Source organism: Stegodyphus dumicola, chromosome 5 (genome assembly GCF_044657685.1).
Source record: "Stegodyphus dumicola isolate Sdum_Otavi_A_Nest chromosome 5, ASM4465768v1".
Classification (NCBI taxonomy): domain Eukaryota; kingdom Metazoa; phylum Arthropoda; class Arachnida; order Araneae; family Eresidae; genus Stegodyphus; species Stegodyphus dumicola.
Genome location: NC_140772.1, coordinates 146,543,429 through 146,562,654, shown reverse-complemented (window position 1 = coordinate 146,562,654; position 19,226 = coordinate 146,543,429). Strand labels below are relative to the sequence as shown.

Here is a 19,226-nt window from a genome sequence, read left to right as displayed (position 1 = left end):
CTATGCCTGAACTTCACTTTTGTAACACCATCCTATAAATAATATATAGATCCGTAAGTAGGATGCATTATTATTAAGCATAGCTTAATTAACATTATAATTAATAAGTGTGAGAATAAAATTAACTTTATGGAATTTATCAAGTAGCATTAAATATTTTACACTTATAATAATTGGACATATTTGAAAGAAGATAAGTGGCATTTTATTTATGTTTTACAAATAGTTAGCTTTATGTTTTTATTATTATTAATGTTTCATTTTGTAACATACTCACTCAGTCTAGAGATTTAATAAATAGTAAACAGATTTTATGTCAAGGGGCATAGGTTAAAATGAAATCATAATCAGCATGATTCATAACAAAAGACTGGTTGTTGTCACCATTGCCTAGAAAGAGACCTGCTGATCAAAACAAACCTGAGAGGCCTGATGTAGGCACGGTTGGCAGGTTCTGAAAGTTAGCTGGGCTCCGTCTGACGCAGTTACTGTCATAATTTCATGTAGAGTTTCAGGGGTTGCGACTCAGATAATATACTTTAAGGTTCTAATAAGCCAATAAAGCATCAGAGGTGATAAGTTATTTTTCAGTATTTTAAGTGTCACTAGATGCAAAGAATAAGTTTTACATAAGTTTTTACATTTTTGTGTTTTATGTTGTGATCACGGTAAGGGTTAATGAAAGGCAATAACTCGCTTTAATATGCAGAGATAATTTTTAAAGGTAAGCAGTTAGTTATAAGTAATTAAATTAGGTATTAGATAACCTCAGTCATTATGGATTTACATGGTCACTATTAAATTTTATTTATTTTTTAACAATATTTGTTAAAAATGGCCCTAGTAAAATCACAATCTCATGAAATTTCACAGTTTAAAATACCTATAATTTATGACATTGATTCTAAAACAATATTAGGATAATTACACATTAAAAGCTACAAAACCATTTATATTTTGTAGCAACAACACTCAACAAAATAGTTATGCATCTTTTTAATTTGAAGCCTTCCCAGACATTTTGAGTAATTTATATCGATTTCCTTCTCTTGAACAATCTTTACTAACAATTATAAATTTGTCTCAATATGCGAAAGAATGTCCTCACTAGTTTCTGCGTGTTTTATCTCCTAACCTGTCAACCTCTCCACAATGTACTTAAGAGGGTTTATTTGATCTGGTAAAAGTTAAATAGCCCCCAAACCCCTGACAGTTGTGAAGCAAATTATTGCTGTGTCTGAAAGTAACTACAAAGTCAGACAAAGGTTTAAATAAGCTTCTTATTTAAAAAGAACTTAGACATAGAGGCATGTTCTTATGCTAACAAAATCAACTGCAGCTCGTGGTAATGTAATTAAACAAGAAGAGTCAAATTCAAACTAAAAATATCAACTAGCGGTCAAAGACTATGCAACTTAATTTCATTTAACTCACTCTATCGTTGTAACAAACTCAAATGTCGGCAACGGTAATGCAAAGACAAATAATTACAAATTATGAGAGCTGGCAGGAACTAATGCAGGGAGCAAGTGGAGGTCAGAAACACTCTTGTCTTACATTCCAAAAACCTCAGTTTAAAAACTGTCTAAGTGATTTGCATTCTGGTAAGGAAATAGAAATGGGAAATTAGAGTAAAGGCTGAAATTGTAAACAACTGGATAAGTTACATAATAATAACTGTACATATCTTTGAAGAATAATTTTCTTTCTCTTTATGTATTCAGTTTATTTCTTCTCCATTTCCTTTTCATTTTAGAATTTTTAGATTTAATTAAAGATTTCTGTTATTCTAAATAAAATAAATACATTTAGAATGTATAGAAAAAGCAGCTGATTTTATTTCTTTAGTAATATGAACATTCAGAAGAAATATGAAATATAGATGATAAGGTTCGGTTACAGAGCTGATGTGGCATAATTTTCAGAATTTATTGACACACCGAGCAACAAAATCTAGAAATGGCAAAACTTTTAGCATTTAGAACAGGCACTGGAAGCAGTATTTAAGATCCACAGAAACTACATCAGGTGAGAAAATGCTTAGTGCCAGCCATGTATATGATGCATTAAGACATATTAGATGAATCTTTTAAATTGTCAGTTTTCAATTTCTTTATTAGTAAAAAACATTTTCTATAATGCCTGTCCATATGATAAGATTAGAAGCATTTCTGATATTCTCCATGCTCATGTCTAATGAGAAGTAGAGAAAATAAAGGAAGATAAAAATGTTAAGAAGATTCTAGTATCAGAAGTAAAACTTTCAACTATAAAACCAATGTTTTCACTTTTCTTCCAGACGTTCTCCATAAAGTAAGAAACTGCGTGTTAATACCATCGAGACATTTTTCATTTTGTCACATTTTTTTGGAATCTTCTGTAATCGTGGGTCTATCAATCTTGCCTTCATATCTTTCTAAACTTTCCAAGCTGCAATGTCTAAAATCCTAAAGCAAAATTACCCCTACCAATTCTGTAACAGCATGACTAATAAAATCATTAATAATTAAAAAATTAAATAATTCACTAATCAATGCTTAAAATAATTATCGTATTTGACGGCATATAAGACACACTTTTTTTCCTAAATTTGGTCTCAAAAAAGTTACCTGCATCTTATCCATGAAGGACACTTTCAATACTGAATGCTATTTTTAGCCCGGATAAAGATCTAGACACACATAACTTTTTCTACATCTACATGTGTGTGGCCTTCTAAATAAGGGTGCGTCTTATATGCCAGTGTGTCTTACATGCCGTCAAATACGGTAAATAGTGCAAGTTAAAATTTAACAAAATACGAAGAGATAAATTAAAATTTAATATGATTTTTAATATAATTTTATTAGTAAAAATAAAATTTTCAAGATGTAATTTCTACTGAAATTTTGCTCAGGTACATAAAAGAAGTGTAGGGCTCCGGGTAGAATTATGATTTAACTGCAAAACTAAGAAGTACCGGAGCTGGGCTCCTGTGGGCTTGGTCGCAAATTAAGCTCTGGAGAAAACTGATGCATATTCTGAGAATTCTGAATACTCTGAGACAATTACATGGGAAAAACTCGATAAATACCATAAAAAATTTTAAAATAGATTTTTAATTAATTACATAGCTATTTTGCTTTTGCTAAGAAATGTTTCAGAAAAGGTGCTTTACAGCATTATACCTTGCTTATTTTTCACATTCAAAAATATTGCATAATAAGTGGCCAAAATGGAACTTTATAATATGACAGCGAAAAATACAAATGCTTTATTTTAATGTTATTTCTTAAATACAATTCCAAAATATTACCATTATTTAAATGAAATTTATCAATGTTACAATGTTCTGAAAAATATCATTGAAAAATTCCCAGATCTCGGAAATAAAAATTTTCTATAGAAACTGATCTTAAAATCGCCAAAATGTTGATAAATCGGCAAATTTAGAACCATTTAATAAAAAAATTCACATCCCCAAAAAGTGAAAAGTTCTTTAAGAACTCTTCATTATAAAAAATGAAATAATTTCGAAATGCTTATGTTTCACTTCGTGCTCAGAAACTTGAGTATCCCACTATTTATATTAGAAATAGGAACAAATTATAACCCATGAACCCATTCAAAAGATAACCAAAAGATTATCAGCTCCAAAAATATTCCTCCAAAATATTAATTCACACTCAAAATGGCAGTCATAAAAACAGACAGAAATTTCAGATTAAATTTCAGGACCTTCTCTCGATTTTGGTCGAAATTAAGGACTTTTAAGGACCAAAAATCGATTCAAAAAAACTTAAGGACTTTTAAGGACCATACGAACCCTGAAAGCCAATTCTTTAAGATATTTCAGAGCCCATGTCCACTGTACATAAACACAGATCAGAAAGCCTGAAAGTTCAGTCATGAATCAGCTATGATATTTAGCAGTTAGCTGAATTTTAAGTTAGGGTCCACCCTGACAGGTATTTGAGAAACTTCACAATATATTTTGCATACTAAGAAGGAATACTTAATATCTGCATTTCTTTGAGTAATTTCTAGCTATTGTTGTGTTGTGTGTGCTACTTATTGTGCTTCATAATAAATAATAAATTATTCATTTCTTTCAGCTTATCTGCACTTAGTATTTAAAGAAACATCAATAATCTATAATTCACAAATCAATTATTTCAAATAACCCATGGGCATATTCAGGGGCCATACACAAAGCGAAGAACGAAATGTCTGCATTCGGACCAGACTAACAGCAGCGTGAAGCAACGTGAAAATACGAAAAAATAATTATAAATAAGTGAAGAATAATTTAAATCGGCAAATGCGAACAACGAGGGTGATAATTCAACAAAATGAATGTTAGAGGAATGGCTGCAACCTTCATACAAGCGAATAGGTTGAATCCGCCGGATTACCAGGTTTGAACTATTATCGCCAAAGTTCCCGATGTTTACATTTGCTTGGTTCTTTGCAGAAGTGTTTCGAAATTCTAATTAGATGTAAACAAATTTCATTTAATAATAATTGAATGCCCCGGAAAGCTTCAAACTTCTTTTTTATTTATTTATTTTTTTTTTAAATTAATCTTTGGATTATGGCAACTTGGCAATTTTTTGGCAAAAATTTGGCAACCAACCCTGCTACAGCAACCTGCTAGTTTTGTTTTCACGAAGTAAAGGCCATTTTTTTTTTTTTTTTTACTCAACATTTTTTCCAACAATCTGCTAGCCGAATTACGCTTATACTAGAACTTTTATGGAACAAAAATGCTTGGAACTACTCTGATATGCGCCCTCAAGTCGCCAAATTTCTTGCCCTTCACGCTGCCATATTACTATCTAAATCTGTTGTCTACATTTTGAACTTTTAGCCTAAAATGTCTCCAAAAACGCGGTTTTCGCACATGCAAAAACTACGTTTTGAACACACAATTTAGCTAAAAATCTGAAACAAAAAATTTAGATAGCAAAAACGTAAAGTTTCTAACCAAAAATATTTGACAAGAATCCACATACACAACGACATGTTTTAACTTAAAAAAAAATCTACGAATTGCACAATGTAGGCAACGAACGAATCTACAAACTACGCAGACCTCGCTTTAATAAATTAACATAACAACAATAAATTTCAAAGAATACCATGTACACAGCATCCTGTTTAAACTTAAAAAAAATTCTACGAATTGCACAATTTAGGCAAGGAAGGAATCTACGATCTACGCACTCCTCGCTTTAATAAAATAACATAACAACAATAAATTTCAAATAATACCATGTACACAGAGTTCTGTTTCAACTTTAAAAAACATCTACGAATTGTACAGTCTAGACACTAAACAACAAAATAAACTAAAATAAATTTCAAACAATTTAAAAAAACAACGATAACGACAGTAATTCATACTAAAGAACCAATGAACATAACATTCTACAAAATAAGAACAAGGATAAAATAAAATGCACTTACCATGAATTAATGCGTTTTCGAATAGCAGAAATATAAATTTCATACCGCCTTTAACATGCCGCCACGTAATCACTATCGTATTTACATGACAGCCAGACACACTATCCAGAAAATTTATACTATGGTTCACAAATAAATAAAATCACAAATCCCTACTTCTATCATGCAGTGCCATTAAAAATAATCTCCCAGACCGTCTTTCCACACTTCCAAATACCCACTACCCCTCAACAGGATAGCCACAATCATATTTCCTTTTGCCGAACTTCAATTCAACAACTACCATTTTATCTTTCCCTCCCATCTTCTCAGACACAGAGGCGAACCAACGAGCTCCAGCGAAAGATTTTTCAACGTCAACAGGGTTGCCATAGAACACGAAATCGTGCCAAAAACCATCGCAGAACACATATCGCCACATTTGGTGAAATTAGGGCGTATATTAGAGTTGTACCAAATGCTTAATCATGACGAAGATTAGGTGCGAAATTGGGAGAAAGTGCAGAATCGCAAACTGCTTGCCGCGTTTTTAAGAATTGCACATACACGGTATCATCCATGTGCGCGTCAACCAACTTTCACTTAAAAAAGCATCCCAGAATTGCACAAAATGGCATTGCGCACACTCTTGACTTTATCCATGTACACTAATAAAGTCCTAGCTAGTAACTTTTATCGCTGTTATGTCGTGGAGCAAAAACAATTTTATTTTGCACCTGACTGCCACTGGCTCCGACATAGCAATTTGAATACTCTACATCTAAAATTTGAAACATCATTCCAGAATTTTAAATGTTTATTTAATAGAATTCTATTCATATATTTGCAAGTTATACACTATAAATACAATAAACAAAATTTGAACTTATCTGCGCCAGCGTGAATAAGCCTGGCATAATATTCTGAACTCGACGCAACTTTAGCAGGAAAAATACCGCTAATTCAAACACAAGGTTTCATCCTTTCCAATGCAGCTAATTTTCTAAATATATTTTACTAATATCCGTAGCGGGACAGCGGATTCCATTTCATTCACCCAAAACTCAAATGTTATAACGTAATAGTATCGCAAAAGATGCAAAAAACATCGACTCAAAATCAAAATATTAAAATCTATAGAATATCATCCGCTGTTGCCATTCCAGCACTGCCAAGTTTTTCTTCCTGCAGCTGTTGCCAGACTTATTCTCGTTGTATGTGAGAGGTACAACAATCGCCTTACCAAAATGTCGCCAAACTACCTGTTACCATATTTCAAAGATTAGCCTTTTTTTTTTACTAGTACATAAAAGATCTAACATTGTGGTTCTCAACCTATTTTGCCCTATTCCACCCCTTTCGTCATTGCTAGAAGATCATTCTCATCATGCCCTTCCTTTTCAGTACTTGAAAAATGCATATGTATATTTATTTAGATTTCTTAACTTGCTTTATAAATTAAACAACAAAAAGTACAGAAAATGTTGATGTACAACCAGGATTTGAATAAAAATAGTTTTTTATATTCATAAACCACAGCTCCCAACTGTGGTTTTTCTTCTGGTCTCCTGGTATATTACCAAATCTCCCAGTTTTCAGTTTTTAGCCTTTATTAAGGAACATTTTTCCCAGAAATGAATAAATTTCATTGAATGAATTAAACTTAAATTGTGCTAATTCGATCTTTTCACCTTTAGTGATTTTCAGAATAATTTTTCTTATTAAATTTTATTATACTTGAATTGTATTTTTTATTAATTTTATTAAACATCATCTGATCTGAATTATCTTAATCTAATGGAGATATTTGTAGATGTTCACATCAGGGTTCAAGCTCTGTTTAATCAATTAATGTTTACGTCTAATTTAATTTTATTTTGATCTACAGTACATTACCAAGTTTATCCGGATTTAAAGTACTTTGATCAGTAAAAGCTTTCATTCACTACTTGAAAATTTCTCAATTCATACTCTATTTCGATTTTATTTTTGCCATCAGTTCGTACTCTATTTTGATTTGGTGTTTAATGTGTGAGCTACAGTTGAACACTTTTTTATAAAATCTTCATTATTTTTCTGTAGATGACAAAAAAATATTTCAATTCAGAAAAACTGTAAATTTCAACATTACACTGATCGATACATTATGTAAGTATAATCAGACATCAAGCTGGTCTTTACCGTACGGTATCCCTTGGTTTCTGGAAAAATCAGAAAGTAGTATTGGTTGTTCGTGAAATCTAAAAACCCCAATGTTGGTAACCGTAATGTTGATAATGTTGGCAAAACTTGCCTTGGAGAATTTTTTTTTTTTTTTTTTAATCGTTAAGAAGCCGTTTTTCTGCGAATATCACCAAATGTGTTGTGATAAATTGAGATTTTGGCTATTTTTTGTAATAGTATTACTTCAGTATGGACCGGGATTTTTTTATACTTACCATTCTTTTCAATTGATGTGTTCAGTTGCACGTGCATTAGTGTTGTATTTTGATGTGGGTACCATCATTTGAATATGTCTGAGGTAAGTAAGAGGATGAATGTTGATGGTTTGGGTTCTATTATGTGTATTTATCCACCATTAACAGCAGATAGCCGAAACAACCAAAAATTTAATTGAATTGCTTACATGGAAGATGGAGAAGATGGTGGTGGGAAGCTTGAAAGTATGCTCATGATAAAAAGGTATGTTAAAAAATTGACGTTTCATTTATTTATTCGTCTCCGTATGTTAATTTTTGTTAAAAGATTTGTTGTTTAGTGTTAGGAAATATGCATTTTCGGTTATTTGTTCATCTCTGTGAGTTAACGCAGCGGCAAATTTTTTCTGGTCAACATGATAGTTTTAACTTTAAGTGAAAATAGGTCGATGTGTTCATGGACAAAGTTAAGGCAGTGTGAAATGCCTGGTTTGTGCAATTCTCTGATTTTTTTTTTTTTTTTTTCAAAGTTAAAATAGGTTGATGTGTACATGGACACCGAGTTTGTGTAAGTCTTTGACTTCTTGTTTTGGTTTTGTGTAGCGGGGGGAAAGATCGGCACCATCTTGAAATTGGTGTAGATCTGTGGTGATGGCGATAAGGAGTGCGCCTTGCGCCCTCCGATAAGTGTGGCAACCCTAGAGGAGAAGTTTCTTACGAGTAGCGAGCAGAGCGAAAGAGGCAGGCTGTCGGGCAGTGTGCGCGAAGTTCCTAAATAAAGCTTAATTTTTATTGTGCACTATGTCTTGTTAATATTTATATTAATGCAGTAAGAACATAATCTGTGATATGGAATTCGAGGATTGGTGGTAAAACATAACAGGAAATCACCATAGATCCTTCCTGACGAAGATCTTGGTGTCAAAAAAGAAATGATTCGCCAAGGGGTACTGTAGAGTAAATTTTAACCCAGAGCCATTTAAAAATTTAGCCATTTGAGCGTGTTGCATATTTTTTTGTTAGTAGCATTTCAAGGGTGTTCCCCAAGACATGACTTTCCTAGTAACTTTCTGTATCTCCACTTGTAAGTTCAAGTGTTTTTCTAAAAATTGTTAATGGCTTTGTCGAGACTCTGCTGCTGTTGGTACAGGACTGGAATTTCATCTTCCAACTCACTTTCATTTTCACTGATTCCTTTGTTTTCCCTGATAACTTGGATGATCTCTGCATCACTCTTTTCACAGCCTGATATTTTTTTGGCAGGTCTCATCATGCATTTCTTCATCGCCACCCTTGTCTTCTGGCACATCTCGAGAGTTTCCAGGAATTTGCTTTGGATGAAAGCTGGCTTTTTTAAAGCAATTTGAAATCAATTGGGAGTTACTTCATCCCATGCATTTAAAATAACATGCATAGCATCTAAAAGAGAAATCGACTTAACAGCTTCTCTAGAAGAACAAACTGTGTCAGCCATATCAATTTCATGGTACTTTTCTGTTATCAGGACCAGATTGAGAGATGTATGTATGAATGTGTTCATGTATGTATATATGTATGTATTTGTCTATACACACATACACATGTATGTATATATATGTATGTGTGTATACACATATTGTGCATACATACATAAATCTGGATTGGATAACAGAAGAGTACCAATTTCATTAATAACATTTTAAACCACTTCCTTCCTGTAATGGGTCTTCAATGCTTATATAACATCCTGATCAGAATGAAAATTGTAATAGGAGGAAGGAAAACTAATTTTATATTCTTCAGTGAGAGATCATATGGATGGGCAGTGCAGTTATCTGATAAGTGTACCACTTTTTCTTACTGAAGTTCTTTTTCCCACTTCATAAGTAAATCTCTAAAAATCCTTCTTGTCATCCAAGCATTTTTATTGCTATAATAGGCACCCTTCGGACAACGAGATTTTCTACTTGCACCGATGACTAATGGAGTCTTAATTTTTCTGTCTGTATTACACGTTAATAACATAGTAACACATTGTTTCATATCTCGCTGATGACTCACTTTTTAATATTAAAATGTGCTAAGGTAGGGCTTAAAAAATATATTTCTATTTCAGGCAAAAAAAAATTTGCTGATTTGTTGGCACTGTTCCTATTTCCAAGTAAAATAACATCCAAAACATAAAAAATTTATAAACTCAATAAACTGCATTTTAAATCAAAATAAAACAAGGAAATAACATGAAAATAGAAATACATGATGTCTAATATGTACAGTAACAAAAAGGAAATATCGACTTACTTATTTAGAAATTTCTGTGTCTAGTAGCGCATAGAATTCCTTAACATCCCAAAGAATCTGTATACTGCCATCGCCATATAAATTCACAAAAGTGAAAATAAAAAATATCCTCTGTACTGCCGGAGGCTTTCAGATATTAATTAAGGCTAATTGAGTGTATGAGATAGGATTCAGTTTCCCTCATCCCTTCCTTAGCAGGTAGACTTAGCTTTGCTATAATTAAAATGAAAAACCAGATATTGTTTAGCTTTTTAATTCATTTAATTCTTTAAAAAAGTACTTTTCTTTCTGTATATTTTCAGCATTAAACAGTGATTTTTGTTGCTCTGATTTTTTTTTTTTCTCTCTGAGGAATCCTTTTTTTTTTTTTTTTTTAATTTGTTAGAATGGCTGATTTAACAGAAATTTTGGATTTTTGGCCTGGAATTGAGTTTAATGAAGATTGGACAAGTGAAGATGATCCTCATGACAACAACGATGAAGAAGTTCCTCCAAATAGGTATGTTTTAGCTGAGCCAGGAAGATTTCTAGTACATCTTATACATATATGTATTAGCGGGCTGCAGCCAAAGCAAAATTTCTAAGTTCTATGTTCAGCTGAAGAAAAGTGTATAAAAACATTTCAATGTGAATGAAATTACAGTCAAAAGTCGTTAATTCGGACACCCATAATCCGGAATGATCTAAAATTACAAATTATTATACATTCTTACCATTATAAGGAATATCACTGCCTATATTTTCCTCTACTAAAAGAGATGTTTCATATGTCCAACACCTTGATACATTTCGAACAGTGTATCCTCCACCGCCAAGGACAAGAAGAGGGACATTCAATTCCTTCACAAATAATCCGGACCTCAAAGCTTCAAACTTTCTGCGCATGCGTCGGGTTGACGTAAGGCCTTTACGGCTGAGAATATGCTTGTGCGCGTGCGCAAAATACGTTTACGAGTGCACGTTTAATGTATAACGGACGGTATAAGCTAAGCTAAAATTATTTAATTATCTATTTCAGTTAATGTTGCAGATTGCGTTGTTCCTCAATCTTCGAATTGGATCCGGCTTATTATTTTTTGCAGACTGTTAGAGCAAATTTATAAAAGTAAGCTTGAACTTTCGATTATGTCAAATAGAATTTCTGATATATATTTATTAATATGTAAATGATCTACAAAGCGAAAGTATGTTTCGAAGTTCATTAAACAAAAAGTGGAATTGCTACAAAAACTGGATAAAGGCATATCCTTTGTTTATCTAAACTTTAATGTTTGTTTATCTAAACTTTGTTTATCTTTAACGCTGCGGCGCCACGCAATGAATTGGAAGTTGATCTGTCAGCACTATCCTTATCTTCAGGGCAGATGTTTTTATTTTATTTGGCTTATAATTCCTTATTAAATGTAGTATTTCATCTCGATGTACTCCATCTTTGATATGATTTAAATCAAATTCCTCGTCATTATAATTCGCTTCCGACAGCGAAGAAAGTGACAGAGGTTATTGAAAACAAAAAAATTTCAATTGATAAATTTGTCGGTATTCTCGACACAGCAATTATAGGACTTGAACAGCGGAACTTTGTAACTGAACAAGAAATTATGTCTGTTTAAAGAATTAAAGAGAATGTATTATCATATAAAAAATGAAGCAACTTAAACAACTTACATTGAAAGAAATGTTTAATGAAGTAAACAAAGAAATATTAAGCTTTTTTTTTTTTTTTTTTTTTTTTTTTTGTAAATTTTGATACCCTTTAGATCATAATTGTTCTTTATTTCATAAATTACGGTTTCATATTTTTAATTTTATAATTTCTGCATGCCATCTTACCAGATTTAAACTGATGATCTATATTCCGGAAAAATCGATAATCCGGAATCGCCAAAGTCCCGACGAGTCCGGATTAACGACTTTTGACTGTATTTCAGTCTCTTCAAGCAACAACCAAATGGTAAATATTTTTTGGGGGGCCAAAACTTTTGACACTTTAAGTTAATACATAGTATATACGTATGACATCATGATTTAAATTTAATGTAATGTAACAACTTTTTCTCAATATCAAAATAATTAATGTGGCAATAACATATCATGTCAATTATCCTAACCCAGAACAAAAAAGTTGCTTAGCAGCTGCTATTTATTTTAAATGTTGATATTAACGAAACATTTTTGACATGCTGTTATGTCACATGCAATATTCTGCTTTCTTCAATGTCAGAATTAATTCTTCAATGCCTTATATAATAATAATGTGTTTAATGTTTGGCATAAAACTTTAAAATCTGTTTTATTTCGAAAAGTATGGCCACTGCTCGCTTTCAAATCATTAAAATCATAGAGTTTGTTAATAAAAAATTTGCATCTCCAGCATGCGAGATTGTTAGCATTTGGAAAAATGAAAGTGAAAATTAGCATTTTCAGAGTTTTTAATTAATATCTTGGCTATTAAAGTCGTACGAAGATGAGAATGGTCAAAATGGCTTCTCACGAATTTTTGGAATCCAACAGTACTTTTTACAAAATTCAACTCCCTGTCATTCTGGAGGAGATAATGTTATAAGCAAATAAAAATAGACATATTTTAATAATATGGATAAGATAAAAAAGTATGTAATTCAAAATTATAATTTAAATTATCAGTAACCCCTTAATTCCTCATTTTTAATTTGGGCATTTCGTCTCTATATTCCAAAAATAGTAATAATTATTTCTGGACTGCATTATTTATAGATCAGTCCATAACGTATGACTCGCATAAAGCTGATGATGTTGCTTATTCAGAACTTATTGCGTATTTTCCCTCTGTATTCCAAAAACAGTGACAATTATTTCTGGACTGCATAATGGTTCATGGATTAATTTCTGGACATGAGACTTTTAGATCCGATTTGATAAACTTGAGAGCTGAGAAGAGTCTTTCCACACTAACTTGAGTAGGAAGAAGACTGTTACTGTTAGGACTACTTCTTTTAACTTTTCAGGATAGATTTTTATAAGTTCCAAAAGAGGTGTCTTGCAAGCGCAGTCATATTTCTCTATTTCTTGAAAGGCCTTGTAGAAATCTTGTTTTTTCATTTTTATATTTAAAGGCTCTTGGTTCTTTATTTTCATTCGCTTTGCCTTAGCCTTTTCAATATTATCCAAAAGTATTTCTCAAAATCTAATTAATCAATGCAATAAATAAGTATCTATATAAACAAATCATATGTAAACAAAATAACTAGAAAAATCTAAGTTACAAAGTTATGGTCTCTCATTCTGTGCATTGTGGAAAAGAACTGTAACACCCCGAAATAGGTACTAGTAGCCCCAGCACTCGTCAACCTGTCGAGAACTGTTGTCCCAGTGAGATTTGCCAATGTAACTGATAAGGCAAGAGTTGTTAGGAAAGACGAAGTGGTTGTAGAATGTACTCCAGTGATCAGCATTAAATGGAACAGTAACTCTCCAGAATCCGCATCTTCAGAGAACATGACATTGGAGTTACTGTAGAATGTAAAATTAAGCGATGAACAGAGGAGTACTGCCGACCATGTCATTCAAGAATTTCAAGATATCTTCTGATGTGGGTCGAACCAATTTGACACAGCATAGAATTGATATCAGGGATCATCCACAAATCAAGCAACATCCAAGACGTCTACCAATTGCTGAATAGGAAGAGGTAAGAGCACTTTTAAAGGACATGCAAGAAAGCGAATTCATTGAGCCTTCAGTAAGTCCATGAGCATCTCCCATCGTCCTCATCAGAAAGAAAGATGGTTCAACCAGATTTTGTGTTGACTATCTCCAGTTAAACGAAGTTGCGAAGAAATACAGCTGCCTTCTTCCTAGAATTGATGATATTCTTGGACACCGCTTGGATTATGTAATGCGTTAGCGACATTCAAATGCCTCATGGAGACTGTGCTGAGAGGTCTTTCATGTGATGCTTGTCTGATATACCTGGATGATCATCATCGTCGGGAAGAGTTTTGAAGAACATTTAGAAAATCTTAGAAAGGTATTTCAGAAAGTGAAGGAAGCCCGTCTAAAGTTGAGTCCCGCCAAATGCAAATTAAATAAACTAGAAATGACTTACTTTGGACGTGTCATCTCTGCCGAAAGTGTGAGTACGGATCCAGAAAATGTTTCAGCAGTTGAAGGTTAGAGACACCCCGAAAATGTGCATCAGCTGAGAAGTTTCCTGGGTCTTTGCATCTACTATAGGAGATTTGTGAAGGACTATTCGTATATCGCAAGACCGCTTCACAAGCTGACAGACAGCAAGCAAAAGTTTCCGGGGACAAAAAAATGTGAGGATACATTTAACAACCTGAAGGAGGTTCTAACATCTGTTCCAATCCTAACACATATTCTCAGCTCAACAAACCATTTATTCGCGACACAAATGCAAGCAATGAAAGTATCGGTACTGTTTTGTCCCAAGAAATTAACAGCCGAAAACATTTTGGGACCTAATAGAGCAAGTAGTTATCTAAACAGGAGAATAATTACTGTGTGACCAGGAAAGAGTTGCTTGCCATAGTTAAGGCCATAAGACATTTCCATTATTGTCTCTGCAGCAGAAAATTCCTGCTCCACATGGGATCATGCATCATTGGCCTGGCTTTTAAATTTCATTAATTTTTTTTTTTAAATACTAGTAACTGAATACCAAACAGCATGGTAAGTCCAAGTCTTCCAGATCATCACATTCATCCTCTTGGTTTACAGTCTGTTTATCTAAGGATATAATTTCAGCTTCTTTGAACCTTGCTATTATTGACAATGTTTTTACCGATTTCCACGCACTTCCTACCCACTTTGCAACTTCTTCATAAGATGCTCTACACATTTTATCGCTTTTGGTATACGTATGCAATCCTTCACTCATCCAACACTCCCACCGCTTTCGGACTTCAGCTTTGAAGGATTTATTACCTGATAAATCTAACTGTTGTAAGATTTTTGTCAAACCATCAGGAATTATTGCTTCGGTCGTAGACAATTTTTGACATCTGGTTTTCACTGACTCAAGTAAATGAGCACCCATGGAATCCATTATCAATAACCCTTTTGGTTGGAAAAAAGGTCCCATACGACACTGCCAAACTTTTTGTAGCCGCTCATGCATGATTGTTTCGAACATTCAGCCGTTCTCGTTTGCACAAATAATTACATCATTAGGAAAATCTCTCTTCGGAATAGTCTTTTGTTTAAAAATGATCATCGGCTTTAGCTTGTCACCGTTTGTGGCACATTCGAACACACATGTAAATGACGTTATTTCATGCCCCGTCGTAAGCACAGATACGGTTTTTGCACCAGTTTCATCAACACTTCTGTTTGCAGGAGAGTCGAAAGCTAACAGCGTTTCATCCATCTGTGACCGAAGAAGTTTTTTTTGTCAATAATATCTGTCACATATTTTTAGAAAAGATGCCTTTTTATCCTGCCAGTCCATTGGTAATTGTTGCCCGACTGTTGTTCTAGTAGGCACAGAAATATTTTTTCTTTTCATAAATCTGCTACACCTCCTTTGAAATCATTATATTCATTCGTTTTGCTATAAATTTTGCTTGTAAGCGAATTTTTACAGCTTTTACATTCCCTTTCCTCGTTGCTCCTTTTTCCAGTTTTCAAGGTCGTCCTCTAGATTCGGCCACCTTACAGTATCACTTCTTACGCTCGTTTCTGTTGTGGCATATTTTAAAGTTCTTTTTCAGTCTTCCAACGTCGAATACAACTCTCGTCAACTTCAAACTCTCGAGCTGTTGCTCGATTTCCAATTTGCTCAGCACGTGAAATTACATTAAGCTTAAAACCAGCAGTATAGCTTCTGTGCCGTTTAGGTGACATTTTCAAAAATTTTCCACTCTCTTCTTACTTAAAAACTATCCAACAAGTACTTGTACCCAAACTGATGGGATCTGTATCTGGCAGAATGCCAAGAAAAATTGATTCATGCTGAAGGGGAAATATGTCAGAGTTCATTATTGCAAGGCCAGGTGGAGTTGTATCCACCTTTGAAAAAAATTGCAGAAAAGGCAGGGGTGGGGAGAGGATGGGTACTGGAAGATTCATCGAATGGCAGAGGAGAGAGACTATTCAAACTGATGAGATGGGTTGATTTGAAAGGGGGAAGAATGTTATTTTTCTGAGATCTTATTTAGGGTGAATAAGGCATGTAGATCCGTTCAAGGGAAAGAATGTAAACAAAATAACGTTCGCAAAAATCAACCGAGTGGTCTTTTGTGTGGGAACAGCACCAGTCTATGCACAATGACAAGGCCATCCAAACTATGTACAATGACCATCATAGGAAATATTTTATATTTAGTACACCTAAACGCCGCATGGGTAGAAATGCCGCACACGCTGAAAATTTAAGTTTTAAACACGTAAACGCTGCAGCGTTTCTTCCGGAAATTACGGTACTTAAAAATAAAATATCGAAAAAATACTGAATGATGTAGGAAGGAAATCTAAGATTTTCTTATTTATGCTCAGACTTTTTGATGATGTGAGATTTGAATGAGCTTCAGAGAATGATATAACATTAAGCATAACCATAAATTGCTTTAAAAAGCAAGATTTGTATTGCGACTGAATGCAATCATATCTATCCAGGATTTTGGAGAAGGTGCTGATGAAGTGTAAAATAAAATTTCACACACCTACCAGTTGCCTAGTTACATCTCTTGAGGTTGCTTTTTGTCTAAATATTTGTTAGTGTTATAATATTTATGCTGCTGCAGAGTTTTATTAAGACTGCAAGGGTTTGTTTTTGATGTAGATGTCAGTGTATGGGTAGGGAAGTTAGAGAAGCTTTCTATACCAGAAACATATTGTAGATGACTGTGAGATTTGAAAATGCTGAGAAATACACCATAGTGCATAAAATTAATGTCAACACAAAATGTGAAAATTTTTTCCATTTCTGGAATTTTTGTATCTAAACACAGGACCTGTTTAGCAGATAAAGCAATAGACGCTTTATGTAAAAATTGTCAGCAACTGAAAAACATAACTTGTTATATATTTGTAATATAACTACTGATTGAATAAATGTAAAATATAATAATATTTTCTGTTTCTGTATTCTACGATTTTTTGTGCACTTCACCCTTTTCTATTATTTTTAAGCATATTTCTCTGTAAATGTTAGGAATGTCTTAAGCAGAGTTTGTCCAAAAATTTGGACGCTTGCCTTATGCTATGGCGTATTTTTATCCATACAGCTTGACAAGTGTTATTATCGCATGAAGAATAAGATTAATTTATCTTTCACCTGATCTCACTGTTACTCAGTTTTTAAAGGGCTGCAAGAAAGTAAAGCATAAAATCTTTGTTTTAAATTTATTTAACCTGCTATCATTTAAAAAGTTATCAACATTTGAAGCATTGCTGTTATATTATTACTGTTACTATGTTTCTAGTGCTATGTATTATTACATACATCAGTGCAGACTTGTTTAGTTTTTAACTGAAGCAATTTTTTAAAAGCATGAGATTCTTGAGAAATAAATTACTAATTCAGGGTTTTCCAAATCTTGAGAAGGCAAAAGTTTTGAGAAAACACAATTGTATATAAAGCAATTTGCCTTTTAATTTGAATTATTTAACATTCTAGAAATAGAGTTGATGAGAATTTGATCTTATTTAAAAATGTAACTGGTATTTAAACTTAAATGCCTAATAATTTATTCTTCACAGCCTTGTCAAAATCATGATTAATTATATAGAAGAATATCTGCTTAAATGGATATAAAATATGGCAATTTATTATGCATAAATGGGAGTTGTAAAGTTAGTTTATTGTAGTACTTGCTTGAATTTTCTGATTTCATACATTACGTGAAAAATTGTTAAGTGGACGAAATCTTTACATTTTGCTGTTTGAACACTGCTATTAGATTTTAATATATGACTTTATAATAAATCCAGATTTTTCTAATAGCCATTATAAATGTGTTTAACATGTTTCTATAGAATCAAAAGAACAGAATTTGGGATATTTATTTTCTTGTGGAAAACATATGATGTCTTGAAATATGTTTGATTGCGGGAATAATTCAGAATTTTGTGTAATGTAATTTGACTTAAGCTAGAACTGAAACACATTAACCACTTGCGCTAAAAAGACATGCCACGCATGTCGAGATGCTTTTGTCTCAAACCGCATGCGACATGAACACCACATCGATAGGCATTTATCGCAAAAGTGAAAATAACGTGGTGCACATGTCGCCTAACAACGAGATTGTTTATTTCTCGAGTTACAGCTCTGGATTGCACTCGCAGATGCAAAGCGGCGTAAATGAGACACTTTACCGCTTGTTATATTGTAGTGCATGTCACCGCAACTGTGGAGTTTCGTCGTAGCGCAAATGGTTAAATTGAAGTAAAGTGATAGGATCTTGAATATATTTAGATAGGATCTTGAATATATATTTAGATGTTGCCATGATTACTGGAGAAGCTAGAGGAGACAATAAGTTGCTTTGAGAGATCTTGATTTGAGATATTTATCTGTTTTAAAGTAACAGAGTCTAATTTATCTTTGATATATGACTTAATTTAGGGTATAAAGACTGATAATACAGAAGAAAAGGAAATACACCTGTAAATTAATCATTTTAATAAGTGTTATAATAACGCACAACTAACAAGGTGAAGCTGCAGCATAGTTAATACCGGACTGCTGTATTTTAAGTGTTTCCTTTTAAATCTCATATTTTTAAATTAAACATTTCCATTCAAAAACCATTTATAAGTGGATTACTTATTCCGCATTACATGATGCATTGCTTAATACTATGCATTTCTGTGATGCATTACTTGATAATCAAATTTTAGTACTTTGTTACAGCGGCTTCAATCATGTTTAGTGATTTTAGATTTGTGCCGAGATTTCAACTATAATTTCTCCATGCTCATGAAATGTGAATGTAAAAATAAACAACAGATTATATATTACAAAAATACTCATAAGCATGTTTTTTAAAAATCTTTGTTATTATTATTTTCTCTCATGTAATTATTCCAGTAAACTGCAGCTCCTGTTCAGCTGTTCAACTGCAGCACTTATTGAGCTGTCACCCATATTAAGTT

General features: G+C 32.9%; 1 protein-coding gene and 1 long non-coding RNA gene across 26 annotated transcripts in view; one reads left to right on the top strand and one right to left on the bottom strand.

Annotated features, from left to right (window-relative positions):
• LOC146997288 (uncharacterized) overlaps positions 1-5,989 on the bottom strand; it is a 64,979-nt gene extending 58,990 nt beyond the window's left edge. For 4 of the 6 annotated variants that reach the window (XR_015041279.1, XR_015041280.1, XR_015041278.1 and 1 more), the window contains exon 1: positions 5,903-5,932. This is a non-coding gene — a long non-coding RNA (uncharacterized LOC146997288). The other 2 variants (XR_015041284.1, XR_015041283.1) reach the window with 2 other exon arrangements.
• Positions 1-19,226, top strand: part of LOC146997287 (uncharacterized) — a 53,614-nt gene that overhangs the window by 3,977 nt on the left and 30,411 nt on the right. For 6 of the 20 annotated variants that reach the window (XR_015041267.1, XR_015041274.1, XR_015041268.1 and 3 more), the window contains exon 2: positions 10,510-10,623. Coding sequence is in view for 6 of the 20 variants with exons in the window: in XM_085817162.1 (XP_085673288.1) it covers positions 10,511-10,623 (113 nt within the window). In the remaining 14 variants the exon portion in view is untranslated. Of the gene's footprint in view, positions 1-1,848; positions 2,029-6,099; positions 6,653-7,306; positions 8,110-8,296; positions 8,929-10,509; positions 10,624-19,226 lie in introns of those variants that run through there. The other 14 variants (XR_015041262.1, XM_085817160.1, XR_015041265.1 and 11 more) reach the window with 11 other exon arrangements.